Source organism: Anomaloglossus baeobatrachus, chromosome 5 (genome assembly GCF_048569485.1).
Source record: "Anomaloglossus baeobatrachus isolate aAnoBae1 chromosome 5, aAnoBae1.hap1, whole genome shotgun sequence".
Lineage (NCBI taxonomy): Eukaryota > Metazoa > Chordata > Amphibia > Anura > Aromobatidae > Anomaloglossus > Anomaloglossus baeobatrachus.
This window is the reverse complement of record NC_134357.1, coordinates 233587479-233609431: the sequence shown is the minus strand read 5'-3', so window position 1 is coordinate 233609431 and position 21953 is coordinate 233587479. Positions and strand designations below refer to the sequence as shown.

Here is a 21953-nt window from a genome sequence, read left to right as displayed (position 1 = left end):
TAGCGAGGTACATTACCTGCGGTGATGGAAGCCGCTGTACTCCTGACGTCAGCACTGATCACTGAGTTTAATGACTGCTGCATCCACAAGTATCACAAGCGTCCCATGACGTCACCGTTAGTGACAGTCTTGGGCTGCCCGCGAGAGGTGATGTGAGAAGAAGTCAGTGACGTACGCTGACGTCCGGAGTGCAGGACTTCATCACCGTAGGTAATGAACTTTACTAACCTCCTGACGGCAACTCTCATCATCCTCGCGGCTGCTCACACTGCAGTGCGGGCATCTGCTGACACACTGTAGTGCAGACATCTGCTGAGACACTGCAGTTCGGGCATCTGCTGACACATTGCACTGCGGGTATCTGCTGACACACTGCAGTGCGGGCATATGCTGACACACTGCAGTGCGGGCAGATGCTGACACTGCAGTGTGAGGAGCCACGGGGCTGGTGCGGGAGCGGGACACAGAATGCAGGGGCATCTGACGGAGATCACACAGAAGTGCTTCCGTGCGGCTTCCAGGGATTTTGTGGACCCATTGACTTGTATTGAGTCACGTAAAAAAGCGATTGACAGCGTCCTCCTGAGTGCAGATTTTTTCTTTCTTTATTCCATCATAGTGCAATAAACATGCAACGTTTCGACATCAGTTTGTCTTTTTCAAGCATAGCATTCAACTACCTAATTATTTCGGAAAAACAAGCTGGCTAGCAAAATGAGCAGGACTCAAGTTGTCCTCCTTCCCCTTCTCCTTACATTCAACTTTATGGAAGTCAGGGCGCACCCCAAATAGTACCTGGCCATTGTCAGTTTCATCCACAACCACTGTTTCTAACTACTCCTCCATCACACTGCCAGATTTTCATCCCTAATTATGTGTCACAGGAACAGGCAAACACTTTAAGTCATTTACTTATGCACGAGGTCATCTCCCAACTGGTCAAATTGCTGATGGTGCAGTCACTGCCCATCCATTTCATTGGAGGATAACGAGCCACCATTATTTCTTGCAAAAAAAGGTGCCTGCTTTATACTCTTTCATGCCAATGTGGGACTCTCTCTCAACTTATCTTTAACGGGAATTTGACAGGTCCCCCATGCCCCAAGCGCACCAGCATTTGTATATTCCTTTTTACCTACCCTGCTTAAAAGTGCCTTTGGTAAGTTTTGTTTTTTTTTTTCAAAAAAACCTTTTAATATGCCAATTTCCTTTTGACGGGGTGTTTTTCCTACACTAGTCATCCCATTCTTCATGTTATCACGCCCCTGTGGACGTGATAACATGATTTGCAAGAGCTGGTGTCATTTGCATTTCATTGTGCACCTGTAGCCGCATGTATGCTTCACGGCTCCAGAGGCGAACTGCTCATGTCCATAAAGCAAAGAAGACAGCTGACGTCCACGGAGAAGCCAAAGATTAGTCACCGGAACAGATCTTTTTTACTGCTGGACATGCACAGTGCACCTCTGAGGCGGAGAAGCGTACACCAGGCTTCAGAGGCGCAATGATATGCAGGCAGGAAAGTTGCACACATGTATGAGATTTGCAGAGAGCTGGTGATGATAATAGTGTGGCGCCCTTGACCTGGTCAGGCACTACTGAGTATTGCACCCATGCTGGGTGAGTACAAACAGGTAATCCCAAAGGATGAGTAGGGTGTGTACGCACAGACACATAGTGACCAGGTCTCACACACATCATAGAGGGGACCCCTGGGCAGACCCAGGAGGGGGCGTAGCCTCCACATCTCCACATCTCAGCTGTAAACTAGTGATGCAGTGGCAGAGTGAGTGAGAGGAGCAGTAGAGGAGGACGCAGAAGCCGAGTCTGAAGCGGAGAGGGGGCACGCAGACACGCTAGTCAGACCCTGCAGGTGTAGTGGCTGTTTGCGGGGCTGGCAGACGCTGGCCCGTGGGATGTCTATGCCTGGGTGGTAGCTTTCTATCCCTATGGTTGGGCTGTTGCCTTCAGTCGGTTCTTGGGTGGGAAAGGACCTTAAGTCCAGACCCCAATCAGTGAATTCGACTCGGTCCACTGGCTTCTGGGCCTCATACTGGGTCTGAGTACTCCTCCTGGTGCTCTGGTTTCCAATCGGTTCCCAGGTTCGGTACCGGCGGGCCACCACCCGTCCCCGGTCCTTACGGTTCCACTGGCTGTAGTCCCAGCTCCTGCAGGCGGCCGCCACCGTCTGCCTCCTGGCCAAAAGGGAATCCGGGCTCCGACCCAGACCCCTAACACACTTTACTCCGCTCTCCTTCACTCCTGTCACTAAACTCTCTGTTTTTCCCGCCTCAGGCTCTCCGAACTCCTCGGAGGGCATGGCCAACCACCTGGCTCCGCCCCGGGTGTGAACGTCAAGTCCTGAGAGGGGTGACTCAGGGTTTTAAAGTTGGATGCTGGTACCTTTTTAGGGAAAGGTGTTTGTGTAAGGGACTACCCCTGACAACCTGGCTAGTCCAGGGTGTCACATATACATATGCTGGTGGGTTGGAGGGCATAGGGGACCTTTCAGGTTCCCTATAAGCTCCAAATTGCATTGAAACATATAGACGCCAGATAAAGACACCTATTTCACAATCACAAAATTGAGCAAAGCAGCAATGCTGAGTGTCAACACCAACAAAAACTAATATGCAAGGACACCTAGCTGACCCTCCTATGTAGTAATATAATAAAGTAGTAACACCGGACCAAAAAATATATATCAATATGCATGCTACTCCATATTTAACATGTCTGTTATAATTAATGATCAATGAGTTCACCTGAGGTGAGTTCACTGAGTTCAATGAGTTCACCTCAGGAGAGTTCACTGAGTTCAATGAGTTCACCTCAGGTGAGTTCATCTGAGGTCCATTGGAACCAACAGCTATGACCTCAGGTGCACTCATGGATGTCACCTCTCTCACTATAGCCCCGCAGGCCACTGTGATCTGTCACATTTTCTAATGTAACCGCATACTGCGACTTCAGGATGTAGCAGAGCCGGGATTGTCATGGGACTTTGTGGTGTGGATTACATTGGACCTCAGGGGTGTTTTGGGGGTTAATAAATTGGAAAAAGAGGATTTTTTTTTTTTTTTAAAGAAAATATTTTTCAGGTTTTTTTTGTTTATTTTGCCTTAGACTATTAGTAATTGGGGTCTAATAGACCCTTATCTATTACTAATCCAGGGCTTTGTGGCAGCTCTGATTTTTTTTGACAAATTACAGCTGTCATTAATTCCTTATATTACCCAGACTGCCATTGCTGCTGGGCAATCCGGATGAGCCCTGTAAAAAAACAAGATTAGCGCATCTAATGGAGGCGCCAATTCTGGAGCAGATGTGGGCTGCTATTTTTAGGCTGGAGAGAGCTCAATAACCATGAGCTTCCCCACCCTGATAATAGCCCCTAGCTTTCTGCTTTATCTGTGCTGGGTATTAAAATTGGAGGGAACCCCATGCATTTTTTTAAAAATTATTTATTTAAATAATTTAAAAAAACAAACACTAGAGGTCCCTTGTATTTTAATACACACCCAAGATAAAGCACACGGCTTGGGGCTGCAGCCTTTAGCTATCTGTTTTATCTGCACTGGTTATCAAAATACTGGGGATCGCATGTAATTTTTTCCAATTTATTTTTACACTCCACTTTAGGGACCCAGATAGCTAGTGTGAGGACAACCAATCACAGATGCCACCACAGAGTTTGCGGGCGCAGTTTGACTGCAACCAATCACATATGCTGTCACAGAGGTTTGGCAGGAAAAGTATTGAATAGGATGATATAATGAGTGGACCCGGAAGCAGTGTGACAGCCATGCAGAAACTCGGTAAGTATAATTGTCCTACTTTTATCCCCATTTTGCTTCCTTTTGCAGCCCCCTAGCCCTTACTAACACCATTTAATAGCCATTTTACAGCACTAAAGTTTGGGCCCCTATAGACTTATATGCTGTTTAGGGTCCAGGCTCAAGTTCAGATCAAGTCCAGTCCCAAACCGGACTTTAAAAAAAAAAAAGTTGATGAGTTCAATCTATAATATACATTGAGGAGCAAAAGGGTAACAAAGTATTGAACTTTTGACTTTCAGGCTCCATACAGTCAGGGCCAGAAATATTTGGACAGTGACACAAGTTTTGTTATTTTAGCTGTTTACAAAAACATGTTCAGAAATACAATTATATATATAATATGGGCTGAAAGTGCACACTCCCGGCTGCAATATAAGAGTTTTCACATCCAAATCGGAGAAATGGTTTAGGAATCATAGCTCTGTAATGCATAGCCTCCTCTTTTTCAAGGGACCAAAAGTAATTGGACAAGGGACTCTAAGGGCTGCAATTAACTCTGAAGGCATCTCCCTCGTTAACCTGTAATCAATGAAGTAGTTAAAAGGTCTGGGGTTGATTACAGGTGTGTGGTTTTGCATTTGGAAGCTGTTGCTGTGACCAGACCTCATGAAGCCAGCTCAGTTCTGGAAAAGTATTCTATGGACAGATGAGACAAAGATCAACCTGTACCAGAATGATGGGAAGAAAAAAGTTTGGAGAAGAAAGGGAACGGCACATGATCCAAGGCACACCACATCCTCTGTAAAACATGGTGGAGGCAACGTGATGGCATGGGCATGCATGGCTTTCAATGGCACTGGGTCACTTGTGTTTATTGATGACATAACAGCAGACAAGAGTAGCCGGATGAATTCTGAAGTGTACCGGGATATACTTTCAGCCCAGATTCAGCCAAATGCGACAAAGTTGATCGGACGGCGCTTCATAGTACAGATGGACAATGACCCCAAGCATACAGCCAAAGCTACCCAGGAGTTCATGAGTGCAAAAAAGTGGAACATTCTGCAATGGCCAAGTCAATCACCAGATCTTAACCCAATTGAGCATGCATTTCACTTGCTCAAATCCAGACTTAAGACGGAAAGACCCACAAACAAGCAAGACCTGAAGGCTGCGGCTGTAAAGGCCTGGCAAAGCATTAAGAAGGAGGAAACCCAGCGTTTGGTGATGTCCATGGGTTCCAGACTTAAGGCAGTGATTGCCTCCAAAGGATTCGCAACAAAATATTGAAAATAAAAATATTTTGTTTGGGTTTGGTTTATTTGTCCAATTACTTTTGACCTCCTAAAATGTGGAGTGTTTGTAAAGAAATGTGTACAATTCCTACAATTTCTATCAGATATTTTTGTTCAAACCTTCAAATTAAACGTTACAATCTGCACTTGAATTCTGTTGTAGAGGTTTCATTTCAAATCCAATGTGGTGGCATGCAGAGCCCAACTCGCGAAAATTGTGTCACTGTCCAAATATTTCTGGACCTAACTGTATCTACTAGAGCCTCAAACGTGGGACTAACATCATTTTATAGGAAATTATCTTGGCTATCTCATACATATATTTGACTTTGCAAATATTTAGCATATGATGAGTTATGCAGATTCTTGTCATGTCACTGCATTGATACTGTTTTGCTGCTAAAAATCTAAATTTTAATTTTTATTATTGTGGTAATATTTTATAAATCCATCTTTTGCTTTCAACACTGCCTGAATCCTCTGGGCATGCGCTCAATCTGATTAAAGCATGTCTCAACCAAAATATGATCAGAGATCTCTTATACTCATTCCCAGTGTTGGTGTATACTGGTCGACTCACTTGGGTATTTATACAGCTTTTTCTTCAACTCTACCCACAAATGTTCAATTGGGCTGAGGTCTGGGGACTGTAGTGGACATTTGAAAACTTCATTGTCTTTGAACTAATCTCGATGTATAATTTGGGTCATTGTCTTGCTAGAAAATTATGTCGTCCTTTTCATATCCATAGTACTTGAGTATACAAAGTAACTCATCTTGTAGGATGCTCGAAAATAGGTCAGTATTGAGTCCACCATCGATCCTGGTCAAGTATCCAACACTTTTGGCTGTGAAACAACTCCATCGATTTCTCGATCTGTTAGGCAGTTTTTCCCTTGCTTCTTCCAGACCCAGTTACACCCATTGGAGCCTAGCCTTTTGACTGTTGTCTCTTTTTTCCAAATCACCCACTTACAATCTTCTAATGTTCACTTTTTGTACTTTTTTGCAAACTGGAGCCAACAACTCATAATAATATTGAAATCGTAGCTTCTTCATCTCTTTACGGCCACCATTCCAGACTTATATAACATGCGGTGCACGGTGGTTGCATGGACATTTGTGATCTCAATATTACTAAGCATATGACCCACTTACATTGCAGTGATTGTCGTGTCAGAGCTTATACACCTTGTGATGAGCCGACATGTTGACTCTGATATTTTGCCTTGATGTCCACATCTTGGCTTTTGAATGGATGGACGATGTTTTTAACTGAATTTTAAAATTTTTACTTTAAAGTAATTTCCAAAATGGCTGCAGTGTGAATCTACACCAACACATTGTACTTATACCAACATTTTGTCATGGTTTGAGTTGGCAGTGTCCGAATACACTGTGTGACAGCTGTGCTCAGACCCATGGAAGTCTGGTACACTACACGACAACACACAACAAACAAGGGGGATAAGGGTGCACTTTTACAATGTTGGGCCCTACAGCTAGGGAGAGGGTTCACCTTCTGGACTCACCTCAAGCTGTCTACTAGGCTCCCTACTGTCCCTATATAGGGTGTTTCAACCCATTAGCGATCCAAATACTTAATCCCTCACTAGCCCTATAAACACCCTTACTAGTGAAATGGCAGGTGAGAGACACTAGCCCCACCACTGTACTAATAAACAGGCAGGGACAGGTAGACAGACAGGAATATGACACAACATAAACTTGATAGCTGCAACAGCATGACTCCCACAACTGAAAAAGCAGCAGAAATCCAGGAGCTCCGAGAGATGTGCAGTCACCTAGGTGGTCAGGAACAGAAGATTCTGTTTCCTACGGAAGCTGAAAGATGGAGTAGCTACTTAAAGGAGATGGGAGTGGTAACACACTGGCTGCACATAAGGTGATTAGCTAGTAGCTGCTAGCAGGAAATACATTTAATATGCTGAGACACCCAAAAATGAGTGAAGCTCAGATCCCAGGACTGTCACATACCTCTCAACTAAGAGAGACACTCATGACACGTGTAGCGGCTCTTTTCTTTGGGTTTTGTTTTAGCCTTTTTGTACTTTGGACATACGAAGGCGTGGCTCCTTCTTTTTGGGCTGTGCCTCTCATCTATAAAGCTTTCAATGGACAGGTGGAAAATAGTGAGGTCTGGGTCTTGCTCTGCCCCTGTCTATTTTGAGGTCTGTAGATACATAGTGAGGTGAACTACAAGAGTTAGGCACCATCTTCACATGGCTTTTATGCTCTCTTGGTGAAAATGATGTCAACAAAGTACCCTATGTTATTTACATGTACTATTACTATTACATTATTTACTTACTGCTGGTTATTTGCTCATTTTGTTTTTATACTAGGTTATATTTGTTAATGGCAACAGGCACTTGCCAACATGTGTTCCATAGCACATGCTGTTAGTTTGTTGCTTTTCAAGAAGTGTCTAAGATCATTTTTAAAAGCTTTTAAAGGGAACCGGTCAGGTCCCCTCTGCCCTCCAATCCAGCAGCATTTGTGGCGCCCCTGAGGCTTCCGTCGCCACAGGAACATTGCACCCCAGCCAGAGGTGTGATGTCCCATCCTGGGTAAGTAAAGGAGTGAACGCCGGTCCACAGGCAAATCTGCACTACACCCATTGTTAGGTACACACAGGGACCAGGGATAGCGGCAGCAAGACCCATCCCTGCTTCCATAGGGTAGAGCTTAGCAACTGGGTGGGTGGGAGGAGCCAGCCGAGAGAAGAGTAGTTACAGGAAAGTCAAGTCAGAGAGTTTCAGTTTACCTCAGGGAGTGAGAGAGTGAAGACTGTGATGAGAAGGAGAAGGAGGTAGTTACCTCAAGAAAAGTCTGAAGAGAGCTGAGTTCCTGGTGAAGACCCAGGTGACACCACAGCAGAACAACAGAAGGGATTCCAGGGCCACTGAAAAAGCTTCCAAGCTGGTGGCCTGTTCCACAAAGTCATTCGGTGGAGGGATCAAGCTGCACACAGGGGACGGTCCCTAGAAACTGGAGGAAGAGAAGTCAATTCCAAAGGTAAAAACCGAGGTCCCGGGTGGCTGCAAGCCCCCAGGGCCACAGCCCACAGCAGAACCTCTGGAAAGGGGGTAGAACACCCACTAGGAGAGCCCCCGGCCTGGAGGCTGTAGTGGAGGCCAAGCCAGGTCCATCCATAAAAGGCGAGGCTTAGAAGACGACCGAGAAAAGAGACACGTTAGAGGGGTGCACCGGCTTTTGCCCCCAGATCTACCCAGGATCGGCGGAGGTCCCTGACAGTGGGTCTCAGCAGTCCAGAGGCAGCAGTGTGCACCAACCAGGAACTGTGAGTAAACACCTTGAAATTGCACCCTCTGGAGTTGCCTCAGTTATTTCGCCTGCATAGACTTCCATCACTGCATAGACACTTACAAGCACCAACTGTGCCCCGGGGTATCGCTCCACCTGTGGGGAGCAGGACCATCCAAGCTGCAATTCCACCAGCCCCGGAGGCCCCATACAGCAGCGGCGGCTTAATAGCCGCAAACCACAGGTGGCGTCACGAATATTATAAACTTTAATCACCCCCACTGAAGCCATATTAATTGACTCCCGTCAGGATCACGGAGTCGGGCCCCGCCACCACTGACTATCCCCCGGACTAGTCCGGCCCGGCACCGGGTGTCCCATAGCCCTGGGGTGGGCGAGTCACCTTCATAGCTGTATGACTAAATTCCCTGCCTAACCAGCCCTGTATGATGTTATTCTCTTAACTCAGTATTTAAAAAAAGGATTTATAAGCCCTGCTTTTCCCTAATTAATTAGGGCGTTGACTAGTTAATGAGGCATTTGTTCCTCAGACTAACCAGTCCTCTTTTCATGTTATCACGCCCCTGTGGGCATGATAACTTGATTTCCACAAGCTGTTGCATTGCCAGCTCCTGGAAATCTTGCGCATTTGCTCTGCTCATTTTGGCAGTATCACTGTGCTTCTGAAGTGTGGGGTATGCTTCAGAGAGGCACACTGTATGATTGGAAGAACAGCTTCTGCACTTCTGATTATGCATAATGCACCTCTCTGAAGCTGGGACGCAAACACTTGGCTTCAGAGGCGCAATTATGCTGCTGAAATGAACCGCGCGCATGCGTGAGATTTCCAGTAGCTGGCAATGATGCTGGCTCATCGAAATCATGCTCACAGGGGAGTGATTACATGGAAAGTGGGCAAACTGGTCTGGTAAACTAACATCCCATCAACTAGTCAAGGCCCTAAATAGCATAGGAATAGTGGAGTTTTCAAAGAGTTTTTTTAAACATTGAGTTAAGTAAATAACATTATACAGGGCTAGCTAGGCAGGGAATTTAGTCATACAGCTATGAATGCTGCTGGGTTGGAGGGCATAGGGGACCTGACGGATTCCCTTTAACACTTATAGCCTAATAATTATGAATTATATTTATGATCCTCAGGAGGAGAAATTCCTTTTAATCCAGAGTTTATAACAAAGAATTGTAATGCACAATTATTAGGAACGCTGGTGTGTTCCAAAATCAAATTTAGATTTATTATTGACACTACCAATGGTAGAGATACTCAATATCTACCTAATAATATAATATCTACCTGAAACAGGTGGATTTGGTACTTATTTGCCTCATTAACAGAATTTATTTTTTTGTGCGTTTTTGAATTTTTTTTCACAGATATTTTTTTTCCATATGATATTTTTTCTACATTGACTTTATTGTAGTGAGATGCTGCATGAAAAATAGCAAGAAAAATCCCAAAGTATTATCTTCCAAAAAAGTTGCAAAATGTAGCAGATTGTGAAAAAAACTACATATATATTTCTTTTACATGTTAATCTAGATTTATTTGGTTCCTCCAGGCCCTACCCCCGGCAAAGAGGTTCAGATCCCATAAAGCAGGATGTTACTGTAATTTGTACCAAAGCCCAAGGCAGTACAGATATAATTACATGACAGGAAAGGACGGCGCACGGTGACAGAACTGTGCACGGGAAAGAAAAAAGAGAAGTAAAAGGAAAACGTGAGAAAAGACAAGAAGAAGACAACAAAGTAAAGAATAGAAGAAGCAGGCGGTGGGGGAAGCTGCAGCAGGGGGAGAATGGAAAGAGAGAGAGCCAAGTTAGAGAGGGCCATGAAGAGAGACAGACAGGGAGCGCTGCCTTTAATCACACAAAGTTTATACAGTGTGTAGAAAGCGAGACCGCTGCCATTTCTCATATTATAATCAGGCTTTCTGAAAGCCAAAACACAATTGTCTCTTACTTCAGTCAAGTCCTCAAAACTTCAACCACTTTTGGATTTTTCCTGACACTATTACTTTACCTAAGAATGTTTCTTTTCTACGCTGACTTTGCTATGTACATCTGTCTCTCTTTTTCGCACCCTCTTTTGGCTCAGTGTAACGGAAGCGGTCTCATTTTAGACCGCACCGAGCCAAACATCTTGAGAACTGGAGAGAGTGAAAAGCGTGGAGACGAGAGGGTCTTATAAAGCAATGTATACTGATCTGCACCTGTGTTTATGTGTACACACCACTAAGGACATGTATGCAGCAGGGTTTATGTGCCTCTAGCTCCACCCATCCCTTTATATAACCGACTCGCACATTTCCTGGTATTTTCCAATAAAACCCTTTTACGTATATCTGTCTAATTCTCCAAATAGCTTTTCCATCTATAATCCCTGGAAGTGTTTAAAAAGATTTAACTATATCCAGCCTATCAGGATTAAAACTATTTTTTTCCTCATTTATTTTTGTAGTGCATTACCGCCCAAGCTACAAATCTGTTAAATTGATCCACTACTTTTTTTTCCCAAAGACTGTAAATAGGCTGCAATCCATGTACAGGTCCGAATATTAGCTTTTTACCATAAGTCACTTCTTCCTAGTAGTCTTAAAGGTCTAGATAAATGCTAATGAGCAGCATTAATTGGATCCATATCACAAATCCCATCATAGGCCCTTAGAAATCCCTTTTATAAAATAAAAGCTTACTTGTGCAAGACATATCTCAATTTATAGTCTCCAGTAAACTTCTTTCAGTTTTTGTTAAATTTGTTCCGAAGGCTGCATATTTATATGTTTATTGTGAACAGAGGAGAACATTTAGCATATTTTTAATTAAAAGTGTATCATTAAACCCAGCAGGAAAAAAGCCTAAGGGAATAATGTTATTTCTTCACTTATATGGGCTTTCTGGGATTTAGTTCAATTTCTGCAGTTACTCTATGTCACTGCAGATTGCTGAATCCTGACAATGTGCAATATGCACACTGTCAGGATTTCACTCTTAATGCCTGCTCAAATGGTTGTTGTCATATAACTGTAAGTATGCAATTTACATATTTATGGTCATGTTCCGATTAATTCTCATCTGCTTTTCTGAAAAGAACATTGCATTGAGAGAAACAGGAAAATATGTTTGTTGACACATGATAAAAACTATGCAAATTGCATATTTACAGTCACATGATGAAAGCAGCAACATAGTGGAATTCTGATAATGTGCATGCTGCACACTTTCAGGAATCAGAAATTGGCAATCATAAAGTGACTGCAGAAATTTAGTAGAAGCCCAGAAAACCCCTTTACAGTTAACTAATACTATTACTACTACTATCACTACTACTACTGCAACCTTAGTTTATCAGTCAGCACTGGACAACTCTTGGATCAAGCTGAAAATGTGTTCAGAATGGCAGATGATGGTCTAGAGTGCTCACAGATGCTCTCTAGGATTGGCCATGGCATAAAAGGTAATTTACAAATTCTTGTATCTGCTTGAAAAAGAAAAATATATAAGCAGATGTTTCAGTCACTGCTGGAGTCATTAAGATGACGAAATCATATATAACGGTATACAAGTCCAGTTTGTAGAAAATAAGACCCAAAGCAAACAGTAAATAAGCCCACCATGCAGCTAATAATGTTAAGGTAGATTTTATGTTAGTTTCAAAATAGTATGCCTAAGCAATACCATCAAACAGTATCCAAATAGCACTACCGTATAATGCCCTCCCAGCAGGGATCCCCGGATATAAGAGGTCTTATGCATGTTTAGTTTTCCACTCCTTTAAATCAGCCATGGCAAAATACCAAGTACAGTGCACTATAGGAATCTTTAAGTAGGATCTAGCAATGTAATCTGATAGCAGCATGAGGTAGGGACAGAGAGCGTCATTACAGCGATGTATCACTTTGTTTTCTCAACGCAGCTATGATAGAATCACCATTTTTCCCCTCACCCATGACAGCACCACGTGAGAGAGGGATCCGCCCAGCAAGGACAGGAAACCATTCTGAATAAAAGGGCGGTACTTCTCCCCTTCGTCAGTTGGTTTCCTGTCCTTGATGGGAGACCCCTGTTCTGAAAACCGGCGCAGCGTATCTCCCGAAGGTTGCCTCTCATTTTCATAGAACGCAAGAAATAGTCCTGCCCTCATTCTGCAGCCGTCCCACTAATGAGGGGGAACGTAGATTTCACACGCTAGATGTACGAAGGGCCCTCCTACACTATCTTTCGGTCACACAGGCAGTGAGGAAGACACAGTCATTATTTATCTCCTTTCAGGGTAGTACCAAGGGTCAGGGGGTGTCCAAGAGTACTATCGCTAGGTGGATTAGGGAGGCCATTAGTTTGGCCTACTCCTCCAGTGGAGCGCCTGTTCCGGAGAACATCCGGGCCCATTCCACCAGAGCGGTGTCTACCTCCTGGGCTGAGCGTGCACAGGTATCTATTGAACAAATTTGTAGGGCCGCTACCTGGTCCTCACAATCTACTTTTTTCCGACACTATCGGTTGGACCTATCCTCCTCGGCTGCTCTTTCGTTTGGTAGAAGGGTGCTTGAGGCGGTGGTCCCTCCCTAAATGGGTTTCTCTGGAAATCTCTCACGTGGTGCTGTCATGGGTGAGGGGAAAACACAACGGTTACTTACCGGTAGCCGGTTTTTCCAGAACCCATGACAGCACCCTTATATTCCCTCCCTTTTTCATCCTTGGTGTGCACTTTTTCGGTGTGCTTGTGTGTGTTTAGTGGTGGTGGAGTAAGTTCTAACAATTGTTGGAGGTCCTCTCATTCTCGGTAATCAACTGACGAAGGGGAGAAGTACCGCCCTTTTATTCAGAATGGTTTCCTGTCCTTGCTGGGCGGATCCCTCTCTCACGTGGTGCTGTCATGGGTTCTGGAAAAACCGGCTACCGGTAAGTAACCGTTGTGTTTCTCTGCTGCAAATCTAGCAGAGCTCTGAATGTTGAGCCTTTTGTAACCCCGCCCACACCACTGATTGGCAAATTTCTGTGTACACTGTATATGGACAGAAAGCTGCAAATTAGTGCTGGGGCAGAGTAGGACTAGTAGGCAGCTGTCCTGTAATGATTATCTTCTGCTGATAAAACACTGATTGTATTAAAACAGCAAAACATGCCTAGTAAATGACATATCCCTGTAATCAGGGTCTCTCCTCCCACATTATGGTGCTCTCAGAACCTGCTAACAGATTCTCTTTAAATATCAATATTGCAGTATTTTAATGGGATCACAAGACATTTCTAGATCTAAAAACTTGAGTCTATCTGACGTGAAATATTGGCTAGTTAGGTCTAAGGAGTAACGAGCATTTTCCCTTTTTTACAATAAATCAATAATACATGTGAAAAAAGGAAACTGTAATATATCTTATCAGGCAAATATTTTTTTTCAACAAAGAAATATATATGTTTGCTTCTAGAATTGCATTTCTTTCAATTTCAAGAGCCAAGACCATTTTGTGCATAATTTGGGAGTGCTGTTTCCACAATATTCCCCATACATTCTTGACAATCATTCTGTAACACACAAGGCAGTGTAACACCAAGTGGATGCGAATCTGCAGCTTATACACAGCGGTAATTATGTAATCGTATAAAATGTTATTATGAGTCACAGTGCGGATTAGCGCACATGAAAAAGTCTATGGAGGGATATTAATATTACATGACATTGCGCAAAGGAACTGTTGTAAAACCTTAAAGTCTGCACTGAGATTGAGCCCACCTTCATGAGCTCATCCTACATAATTAACTGGTGTGCGATTTATCAAAAGATCCGGTTTGAGATGGACACATTACTAAAATGGCTGAGAACACTCCTGGGTGATTGGAAGTTGAAATGTGATTGAACGCTAATAACTAGAGTTACTTGATACAAGAAATGCATTGTTTTGTACAAATACTAAGAATTTAGATACACCCACAGTGCTCCGGTCTGCTCACTAGTCACAACAACTCTTCCCACAGTGCAGTACAAAAAAGGAGCTTAGATGCTCAAAATTTGGGAAATGTTGTACAGTTTATTGTAGAGAATAAGTGGGTTTAAGACTGTTATAGTTGATACATAGAATTGGAGGAGAGACTAGAAATACAACAATGTAAGTTACCCAAATTTCCATGGTCACTCCACCTGGTTATAGGTATGGATAGGTTTAGTCACTCCACCTGGTTATAGGTATGGATAGGTTACATAAGGTCAGAATGAAGACTGAAGAGCAAGCAGTAAAGATGAGGCCTTGTCCTTGCGCCACGACAAGGTCCAAAGTTTGAAAGCCTCTGTTTAGGGCACATGAAATGTAGCCTGTTCCTCCCTCTCTTTTCAGAATAAGGTTTCTGACCAACCCTTTGCCATGGATTGTGAGAGCCAAGGGGAAACGACTATGCAATATATGACATTTATTTTTTATTTATTGCATATGACATTGGAAATATCTACTGGTTCATATGTGTTGGATACAGGGTAAGTGCCAAGAACCAAGACAAATAATTAATAGTGTAATATTTAATACATTAAATATTGAAGTTTGCTTCCAATGTTTTTCATGGCTACGATAAGTGGGTAGTATAGCTCCACCTGTGCTTTAGGCTACAAAATAAATCCTGTGGGGCTGCAGGCATGATTGCTAAATCCAGGAAGGGTTTTCCCATCAAAGTGACAGCATTGGCAATGCTGCCAGATTGAGCTGTCAAGGTTTAATGAGTAAAAACAGTTGTTATAAACAAATCTACGCTTTTAAACAAACTTGTTAAAGGGGATGCCCAGAACTGGCTTTTTAATAACTCTGCAGTACAGGACAAAGCATAAAAAACATTGTAACTCATCTCTTGGGCTGGCAACGTTACTGCTATGTTGGCCCTGGGTCTTCTGCTCTGACAAAATATTGAAAGGCTGCAGTCAATCAGCGCTTGATGACTGGCTGCAGCAATTACATGGCATAAATGTCACATGACTGGTGGGAGACAGCACCCACACCGCAGGGATTTTTTATTTTGTTTTGTATAGAGGAGCTATTTTGTGTTGTGGGAAGCCTCTTTAAAGTTGAAGACCATGCTGAGTTTGTGCGCACTCCATACCCTATTCTGTAGCATAGACAAAGCCATAATGCTATCTGGTAAAGTGATACAACGACATAACACCCTACTGTAAAGGTCTGTTCTCCACTAAGTGGGTAGGGCATACCCATCATAGTCTGCGTAGGAGGTTGTGTGGTTGTCTTCACACCATAGAATAAAGGTTACAGAGGTTTCAACAATACTTCTTCCCTAGTCAACTTGCTTTCAGCCAAGAACCTCTTTAACACGTAATGCTTTAAACATACAACCTTTTTAGTTTTTAAAAGGTATAATTATGTTTATAATTTCTAAATAGTATTTATATTTTGAATTATTTTTATTGGAATTTTATCCATTAGTTTTTGTCCAGCTATATTTATACACAGTAAAAAAATCAACAATGACAACTTTGCACTTTGAAAATAGCTTTCAATACGAGGACGTAGATCAGGTCCTTCCATATTGAGATAATATTTCATTTTCCTTTCACCATCAACTATCAAAGGAGTTTAAAAATAAAGTCAGGTTAGAAGACAACTCTCTATGAACAAGACTTCATATACCACTAGGTGGAAAATAACTGAGAACAAACTGGTAAAAGAATATGGTACTCACATATGGCCCAGCTAGAGAACGTAGTTGATGTTCCAGATATTTTGTAAGGTCGTAGCTTTTTTGAATTGACGTTCGTGCAAGAGGATCTGTTATGTTTAGACAATCAATTGAAACAGCATGCAAGAGGGACACGAGTATAGCACATAGGACTCTTTGGGAGCCCTCTAAAGATACAGATGGTTACAAAAAAGAATTAGTTATAGGAGTGGCAAGTGCAGGTAACAGAAAAAATGAAGAAAACACACAGGAATGACAGTAAAGGGAAAAAAAACATAAAGAAAGAAAAAAAAAGAAAATTAATATCACTATTTAAATGGCTAGTAAATGTCCAGTATGAAATGTAATATATACTAGACTACATATTAACATATATGGAAATTATATTAGTCTAAGTACGAAGCACATTCAAAATTAATACCTGAGATTATTATTGTGAAAATTAGCATTTCTCAAAAGCTCAACCTCTTTGACGGTGACTATTATACTCGACAAATAGCAAAATTGTTTTAGGTAGTATTTCCTGCAGCATGAATTTTAATTTCCGTTTCTTAGCAAGACGCATGATTAATTTTTAAAACATGTATCTGCCATTATTTTTTTTTACAATTCTTATTTCCAGGGACGGAAAGTCACATTGGAATAGAAATATTCATGACTGCCAAGTATGGGGCCTATTATTTGGTAATTATCAATTCAGTTCCGTGAAAACAGAATTGATGCTGAAAGGTCATGTAGGTTACTCATTTATTAACCCCTAAAAACACACGAGCAATTGATACTAATAAATAAAATGTCTTGTATTGAAAAGTTGTGGAAATTCTTTTCTTTTATCGTGTTTTATCCCCTTGTAAAAGAATGGACTGATAAGAAAACCGTCAGCTAGTGATGAACTATTTTTTTGGGGAAAATAACGTCCGTATTATATTGCATTTTCAGTCATAAATATCTGACCATACTGTTATTATTTGTACTCATAAGTCCAACTCTGAGTATTTCATTGTAGATTTATATAAAAGTTATATATAAGTTATTTTATTGAACCGAGAGGTATTTTCGCCTAATGAAAATATAATCACATACACTCTTGAACTCTAGCTCAACCATACATATCTACTCTATGTAACCAGGGTGTGTGGCTAAACGTGAAAGTCAGTCTGAAAACAACTAACGTTATATTTAAAGGAATTTTGAAAATAATTAAAAATAAATAAGTCCTGTTGTTGACCTGTTTTCTCATTACGTATTTTTTTGACACCTCTATCTTACTATTTTGGTTCCTTATTCTCTGTTTTTATTTGTAATAGGAAGCACATGTGAGCTTTGTAGAAATGAGAGGAAACAGGCTAAAGTAGGGACAAGTAAAAAAGCAACAATATATACAAAACTTTCAACAAACGACAATAATCATATCTAGGGAGAAAAAAAACAGAAGGTCTGTAGGAAAGGATAAAAAAATATAAAAAGATAGTATGTGGATGACACTCGAATAAGCGCAACCAAATATACAAAATTGCCCCAAAACCTTTTATCTTCAGTTATAGAAAAATTAAGGAGCCTTTGGATGAACAACAAGACCATTTTAGATGACTTCAAAGAAAAGAGTTGAACAAGAGGTCAAGACAAATACACAAATACAGTGCTGGACTAATACATGTTTTTAAGATACAAAGTTAGATGCAGCTTCATTTTTAAGAAATTCCAAATTTTCTGACAAATATTGTACATTTTAGACAAGGCTGGTATGTTTCTCTGTTTCTCTTAACTTTTTTGTTCTCAAAGTTCTCTTCTGGAACATCTCCAGAATTTTTCACACATTGAAAGACATAAGAAGACATTTAACCTAAGGTTCAAAGTAGCAACTAAAGATAGAAAAATGAAATGTTATTGTGTATGTATCCAAAAATTAAAAGGAAACCAAGAAAGGAAAGAGAATATTTTAAGCGAATGTTGAAAAATGGGAAATTAATTACAGATACAGTATTTGTCATAATGGTGACAATATATGATTCTAGAATAAAATCCAAATGAATACTAAATGTATAAATGAAAAAAGAAGATACCGAGGGTGATGAAACTTAAAAAGGTGAATTGACTTCAGCAAGAGGCAAAAGAGGCATTTCAGATAAGAAAGAAACAAGCTTACAGAAATAGGATATCGGAGCTATAAAAGAAAGGAATAAACATAAAAAAGATATATTCAGGTAGAAGGCTAAACAAAGATGAGAAGAAGAGTTCCAAAGAACAAAGGGTGACCAGACGATACAGGGAGATTATCGGATGGAATGAACTACAGTAAAAATTAATTTAAGGTATACCATGAGTAGACTGAGAGAAGCATACAATCCGGATAAGACGGGGGGGGGGGGTGGTGAGCCCAGCAAGTCAGACGAGCTGCATGCTAGAGTGTTGTCTGTCAATGCTCTGGGTGGGGAACTATGAGAGATGTCACAATCTGTCTTTGATATTGACACTTTTCTACAAGTGTCTGTCTCTAGGGCCCTTCTCATGTTTCACCCTCAAATGACAAAGTTGAAGTTGTTACCCATTTCTTACACACACCTTTTCTTTTTTCCTTTTCAGACACTTTGATTCCTCAAGTGTGTTTTTTTTCTAATTCATTGTATTATGTCTTGGTATGTTTACTAAGCCACCATGTATATTATTTCTATGTATGATGTCTACATGCACACTAATATGTCAATGAAGGCGAGAATGAAATATTGGTGATAGAAAGCGCCAAACTTTAGTTTTGATAACACTGCTTAGAAATGAGAGTAAAAATAGCATACACAACAGTACAAATAGACTGTAAACTTATATGGGTAGAATCTCAATATAATCTCATTGTGCTATATGTTGTCCGTATTGTGTCCTGATTCCCCTAACTGTACAACACCATGGGACATGTTGCCTCTGTATAAAGTAAAATTGATAGCTGATTGACCACAAGAATCAGCATAAAAATGATATGTTAGGTAAGCTAAAGAAGGGCATACTCCAAACGCAATGGATAAAACAATCAACAGGTTCAGATAGTATATGTGATTTATATAGAGAGAACATTGATGAAGGAGGAAGAGATGGGTGTGAAAGACAGGTCTACAAGAGAGGAAGAAGGAATGAGTGAGCAAGTCGGAGGTATAGATTGAGACGGCCCAGCCAGATGCACAGCAAGGAAGAAAGATGTATAGAAAGTTTCAGGAAGTTGGGTACCTGTGATAAGCAGCATGTCGAGGCCCAGGAAAGTTATTGGCTGTTGGTTGCTGGCAGCCCAGCTCTCTGTTTTCTAGCCAGGGCACAGAGTGCCATTTCTTGTTCCTACCTTCCTTTAAAGCCAGACTGGGTGATCTGTGGGAGGGGGAGGGAGAGGAGGAGAGAGCGAATGGAAGAGAAAGGAGGGGGAGCAGGAATTTTTGGGAGGGAGAGAGAATTGGAGCCTCTCCCCTGACGTCATATAAGTAACCACAGAGAAAAAGAGAGTGAGAGGAAGTGAAAGGGTGAAAGGGAGGGAGAGACATAGAAATAGTTATCAGTTTATAGGAGGATAAGAGGTGAAAGCGAGGGAGAAGGTGCGACAGGCCTACCTCTACCTAAGAACTTGCTTTCTTGTTTTATCCATGATTTACAAAAACTTGTTGAAACCTGATGATAGATTTGTCTTTTAAAAACTCAATGCCATGATGGGAAGACATGAAAACATGGACCTTTTTTCCCAGAGGCATAGCCTGGGTTGCCAGCACATAGGGCAAGGCAAGTATTACGCCCCTAATACATGGACCATTAGCACTCCCAGTCTCTTCCACAAGCCCAGCATTTGAACCACTTATTTCCCAAGCATGCAAAATGCTGATTTTATTTTAAGCAAATTATAATGTAAATAAAATAAGGCTAAGTTAATATTTCCATGCATTCTTTTAAAACTCAGTTCTGATTAGAAGAAAAAATTACATTTCTGTAATGTAAGTATACCCATTTGAATTAGTCAAGTAAAAGTAATCAAATGAGCTCCATTGAAAATTATTAGGTCCATCTGGGTTCTGCTTTGTGCCATGCAGAACATGGTGCAGACAAGTTCCGTCATACTGAGCGCTACAATATCTTGATCGCTGCTTATGTTGAGTGCAGCCCATAATTATATCATCTGTACTGTTGTGCTCTGCATAGGTACTGCAGTCTGCAGCGGACAGGCTGCCTTAGGCCCTGTGCTCACTTACCGGATTTTGCCGCGGATTTTCTGCGGATTTGCTGCATGTTTCGCTGCAGAAAATGTTCATAACATCTCTGCAGTGAATTACCAGCAAAACCTATGGGAAAAAAAATCCTGTGCGCACTAGGCGAAATTTGACAGCTGCATGTTTTGCTGCGGGATTCCCGCAGCAAAAACAATTGCATGTCAATTCTTTTCCGCACGTCGCTGCGGGATTTCACTCCATTGACTGCAATGTAATCGTGAAATCCCGCAGGGAATAACGCAGGCAGCAAATTCTGTGCGGTTCACTGCGTTTTCCTGCGTTATTCCCTGCGGTATTTCGCGGTTTACCTGCAGTAATGTACATCGCTTGCCTGCGGTTTTGCAGGGAAGTGATGTCATTATGACAGGAATAAGAAGCGGAGCATAGAGTAAACACACACATATCAGACACAGACATCACAGACATAGAACACAGACACAGACATATAGAATACAAATAGAAAGCAAACGGAAATATAGAAAACAAAACACGTGTGCTTTGCTGTATTTTTACCTTACAGCCGAGGTAACCACACAGCGGTGGCCCGGTATTCTCAGGCTGGGGAGGGAGAGGGGCAGGGTTAATGTCCCCCGCCTCCCTCCCACCTCCCGCAGCCGAGAATATTAGCCGCAGCTGCCCCGGGACTGTCGCATCCATTATGCGGCAGTACCGGAGTGTCCCCAGCTCTTCCTGCTGCCGTGATGCAGTGGTAGTCAGGGTAATACAAGGAGTTAATGGCGACGGATCACCGCCACTAAGTCCAGGCTTGATCATGGCAGCGTCTATGTGACAGCTGACATGATCAACCCGTAAGTAAAGTGAAAAAACACATACACCGAAAAATCCTTTATTGTAAATAAAACACAAATAAGCCTCTTTCATCCTTTTATTAACCCCTCCCGAAACAAAGCTCCGACGTAATCCACAGCTCCGACGTAATCCACAGCTCCGGCGTAATCCACAGGTCCTGCGCTGCTTACATCCAGCTGCGACTGACACACAGCGCTGAATGCAGGCTCGCAGCGAGCCAGCAGAGGTAATTACCGGTCATTTCCCACGGCCTGTAATGTGAACTCACTACCAACCGTGAGAAATGCAGCGATCTGTCCTCTATCTATCTATCCTTCTATCTATTCTTCTATCTGTCTATTTATCTATCTATCTACTATCTATCTCAGAAGGAAATGATTTTTTTTTTTTTTCAATGTGCTTTCTTACATTGAATGCAATAAAGCACATGTACCAACCCGCACGAGGCAAAACCGCGGCAATACCGCGAACAATACTGCGGTAAAACCGCAGCAAACCGCGGTTTTCGGGTGCGGTTTGCTGCAGTTTTTTACCGCGGGTGCAGTAATCTTTCAATGCCTGCGGAATTTTCTTGAGAAAATTCCATTTTCCAGTGCGCACATAGCCTTAGTCTGAATGAAGCTAGTGCTTGTTGGGCTTCAGGCACTCACTGCTGTCATGTATAGCATCTGATGTGAGAGAATCGGGTGCTATATGCTAATGATACCTGGCTCAAATTCTGCTGCAAGTGTGATCCGAGTGTCATTATACTATGCTCTGATCACATATGAGAATCCGGTGACAGGTAAGTAGAAGATGGAAAGATTAATCCCTCCATTATCTGTCTCTGCGTATTTTGGACTGCATTTGGAT

General features: G+C 42.0%; 1 protein-coding gene across 1 annotated transcript in view; it reads right to left on the bottom strand.

Moving 5' to 3' along the window:
* Nucleotides 1-19340, bottom strand: part of CLCF1 (cardiotrophin like cytokine factor 1) — a 120491-nt gene extending 101151 nt beyond the window's left edge. Inside the window, exons 1-2 of the mRNA XM_075347345.1 lie at nt 19273-19340; nt 16060-16223 (exon numbers count right to left, since the gene is read on the bottom strand). Coding sequence (XP_075203460.1) covers nt 16060-16223; nt 19273-19288 — 180 coding nt within the window. The 5' untranslated portion in view covers nt 19289-19340. The remainder of the gene's footprint in view (nt 1-16059; nt 16224-19272) is intronic.
* Between the last annotated feature and the right edge of the window lie 2613 nt (nt 19341-21953).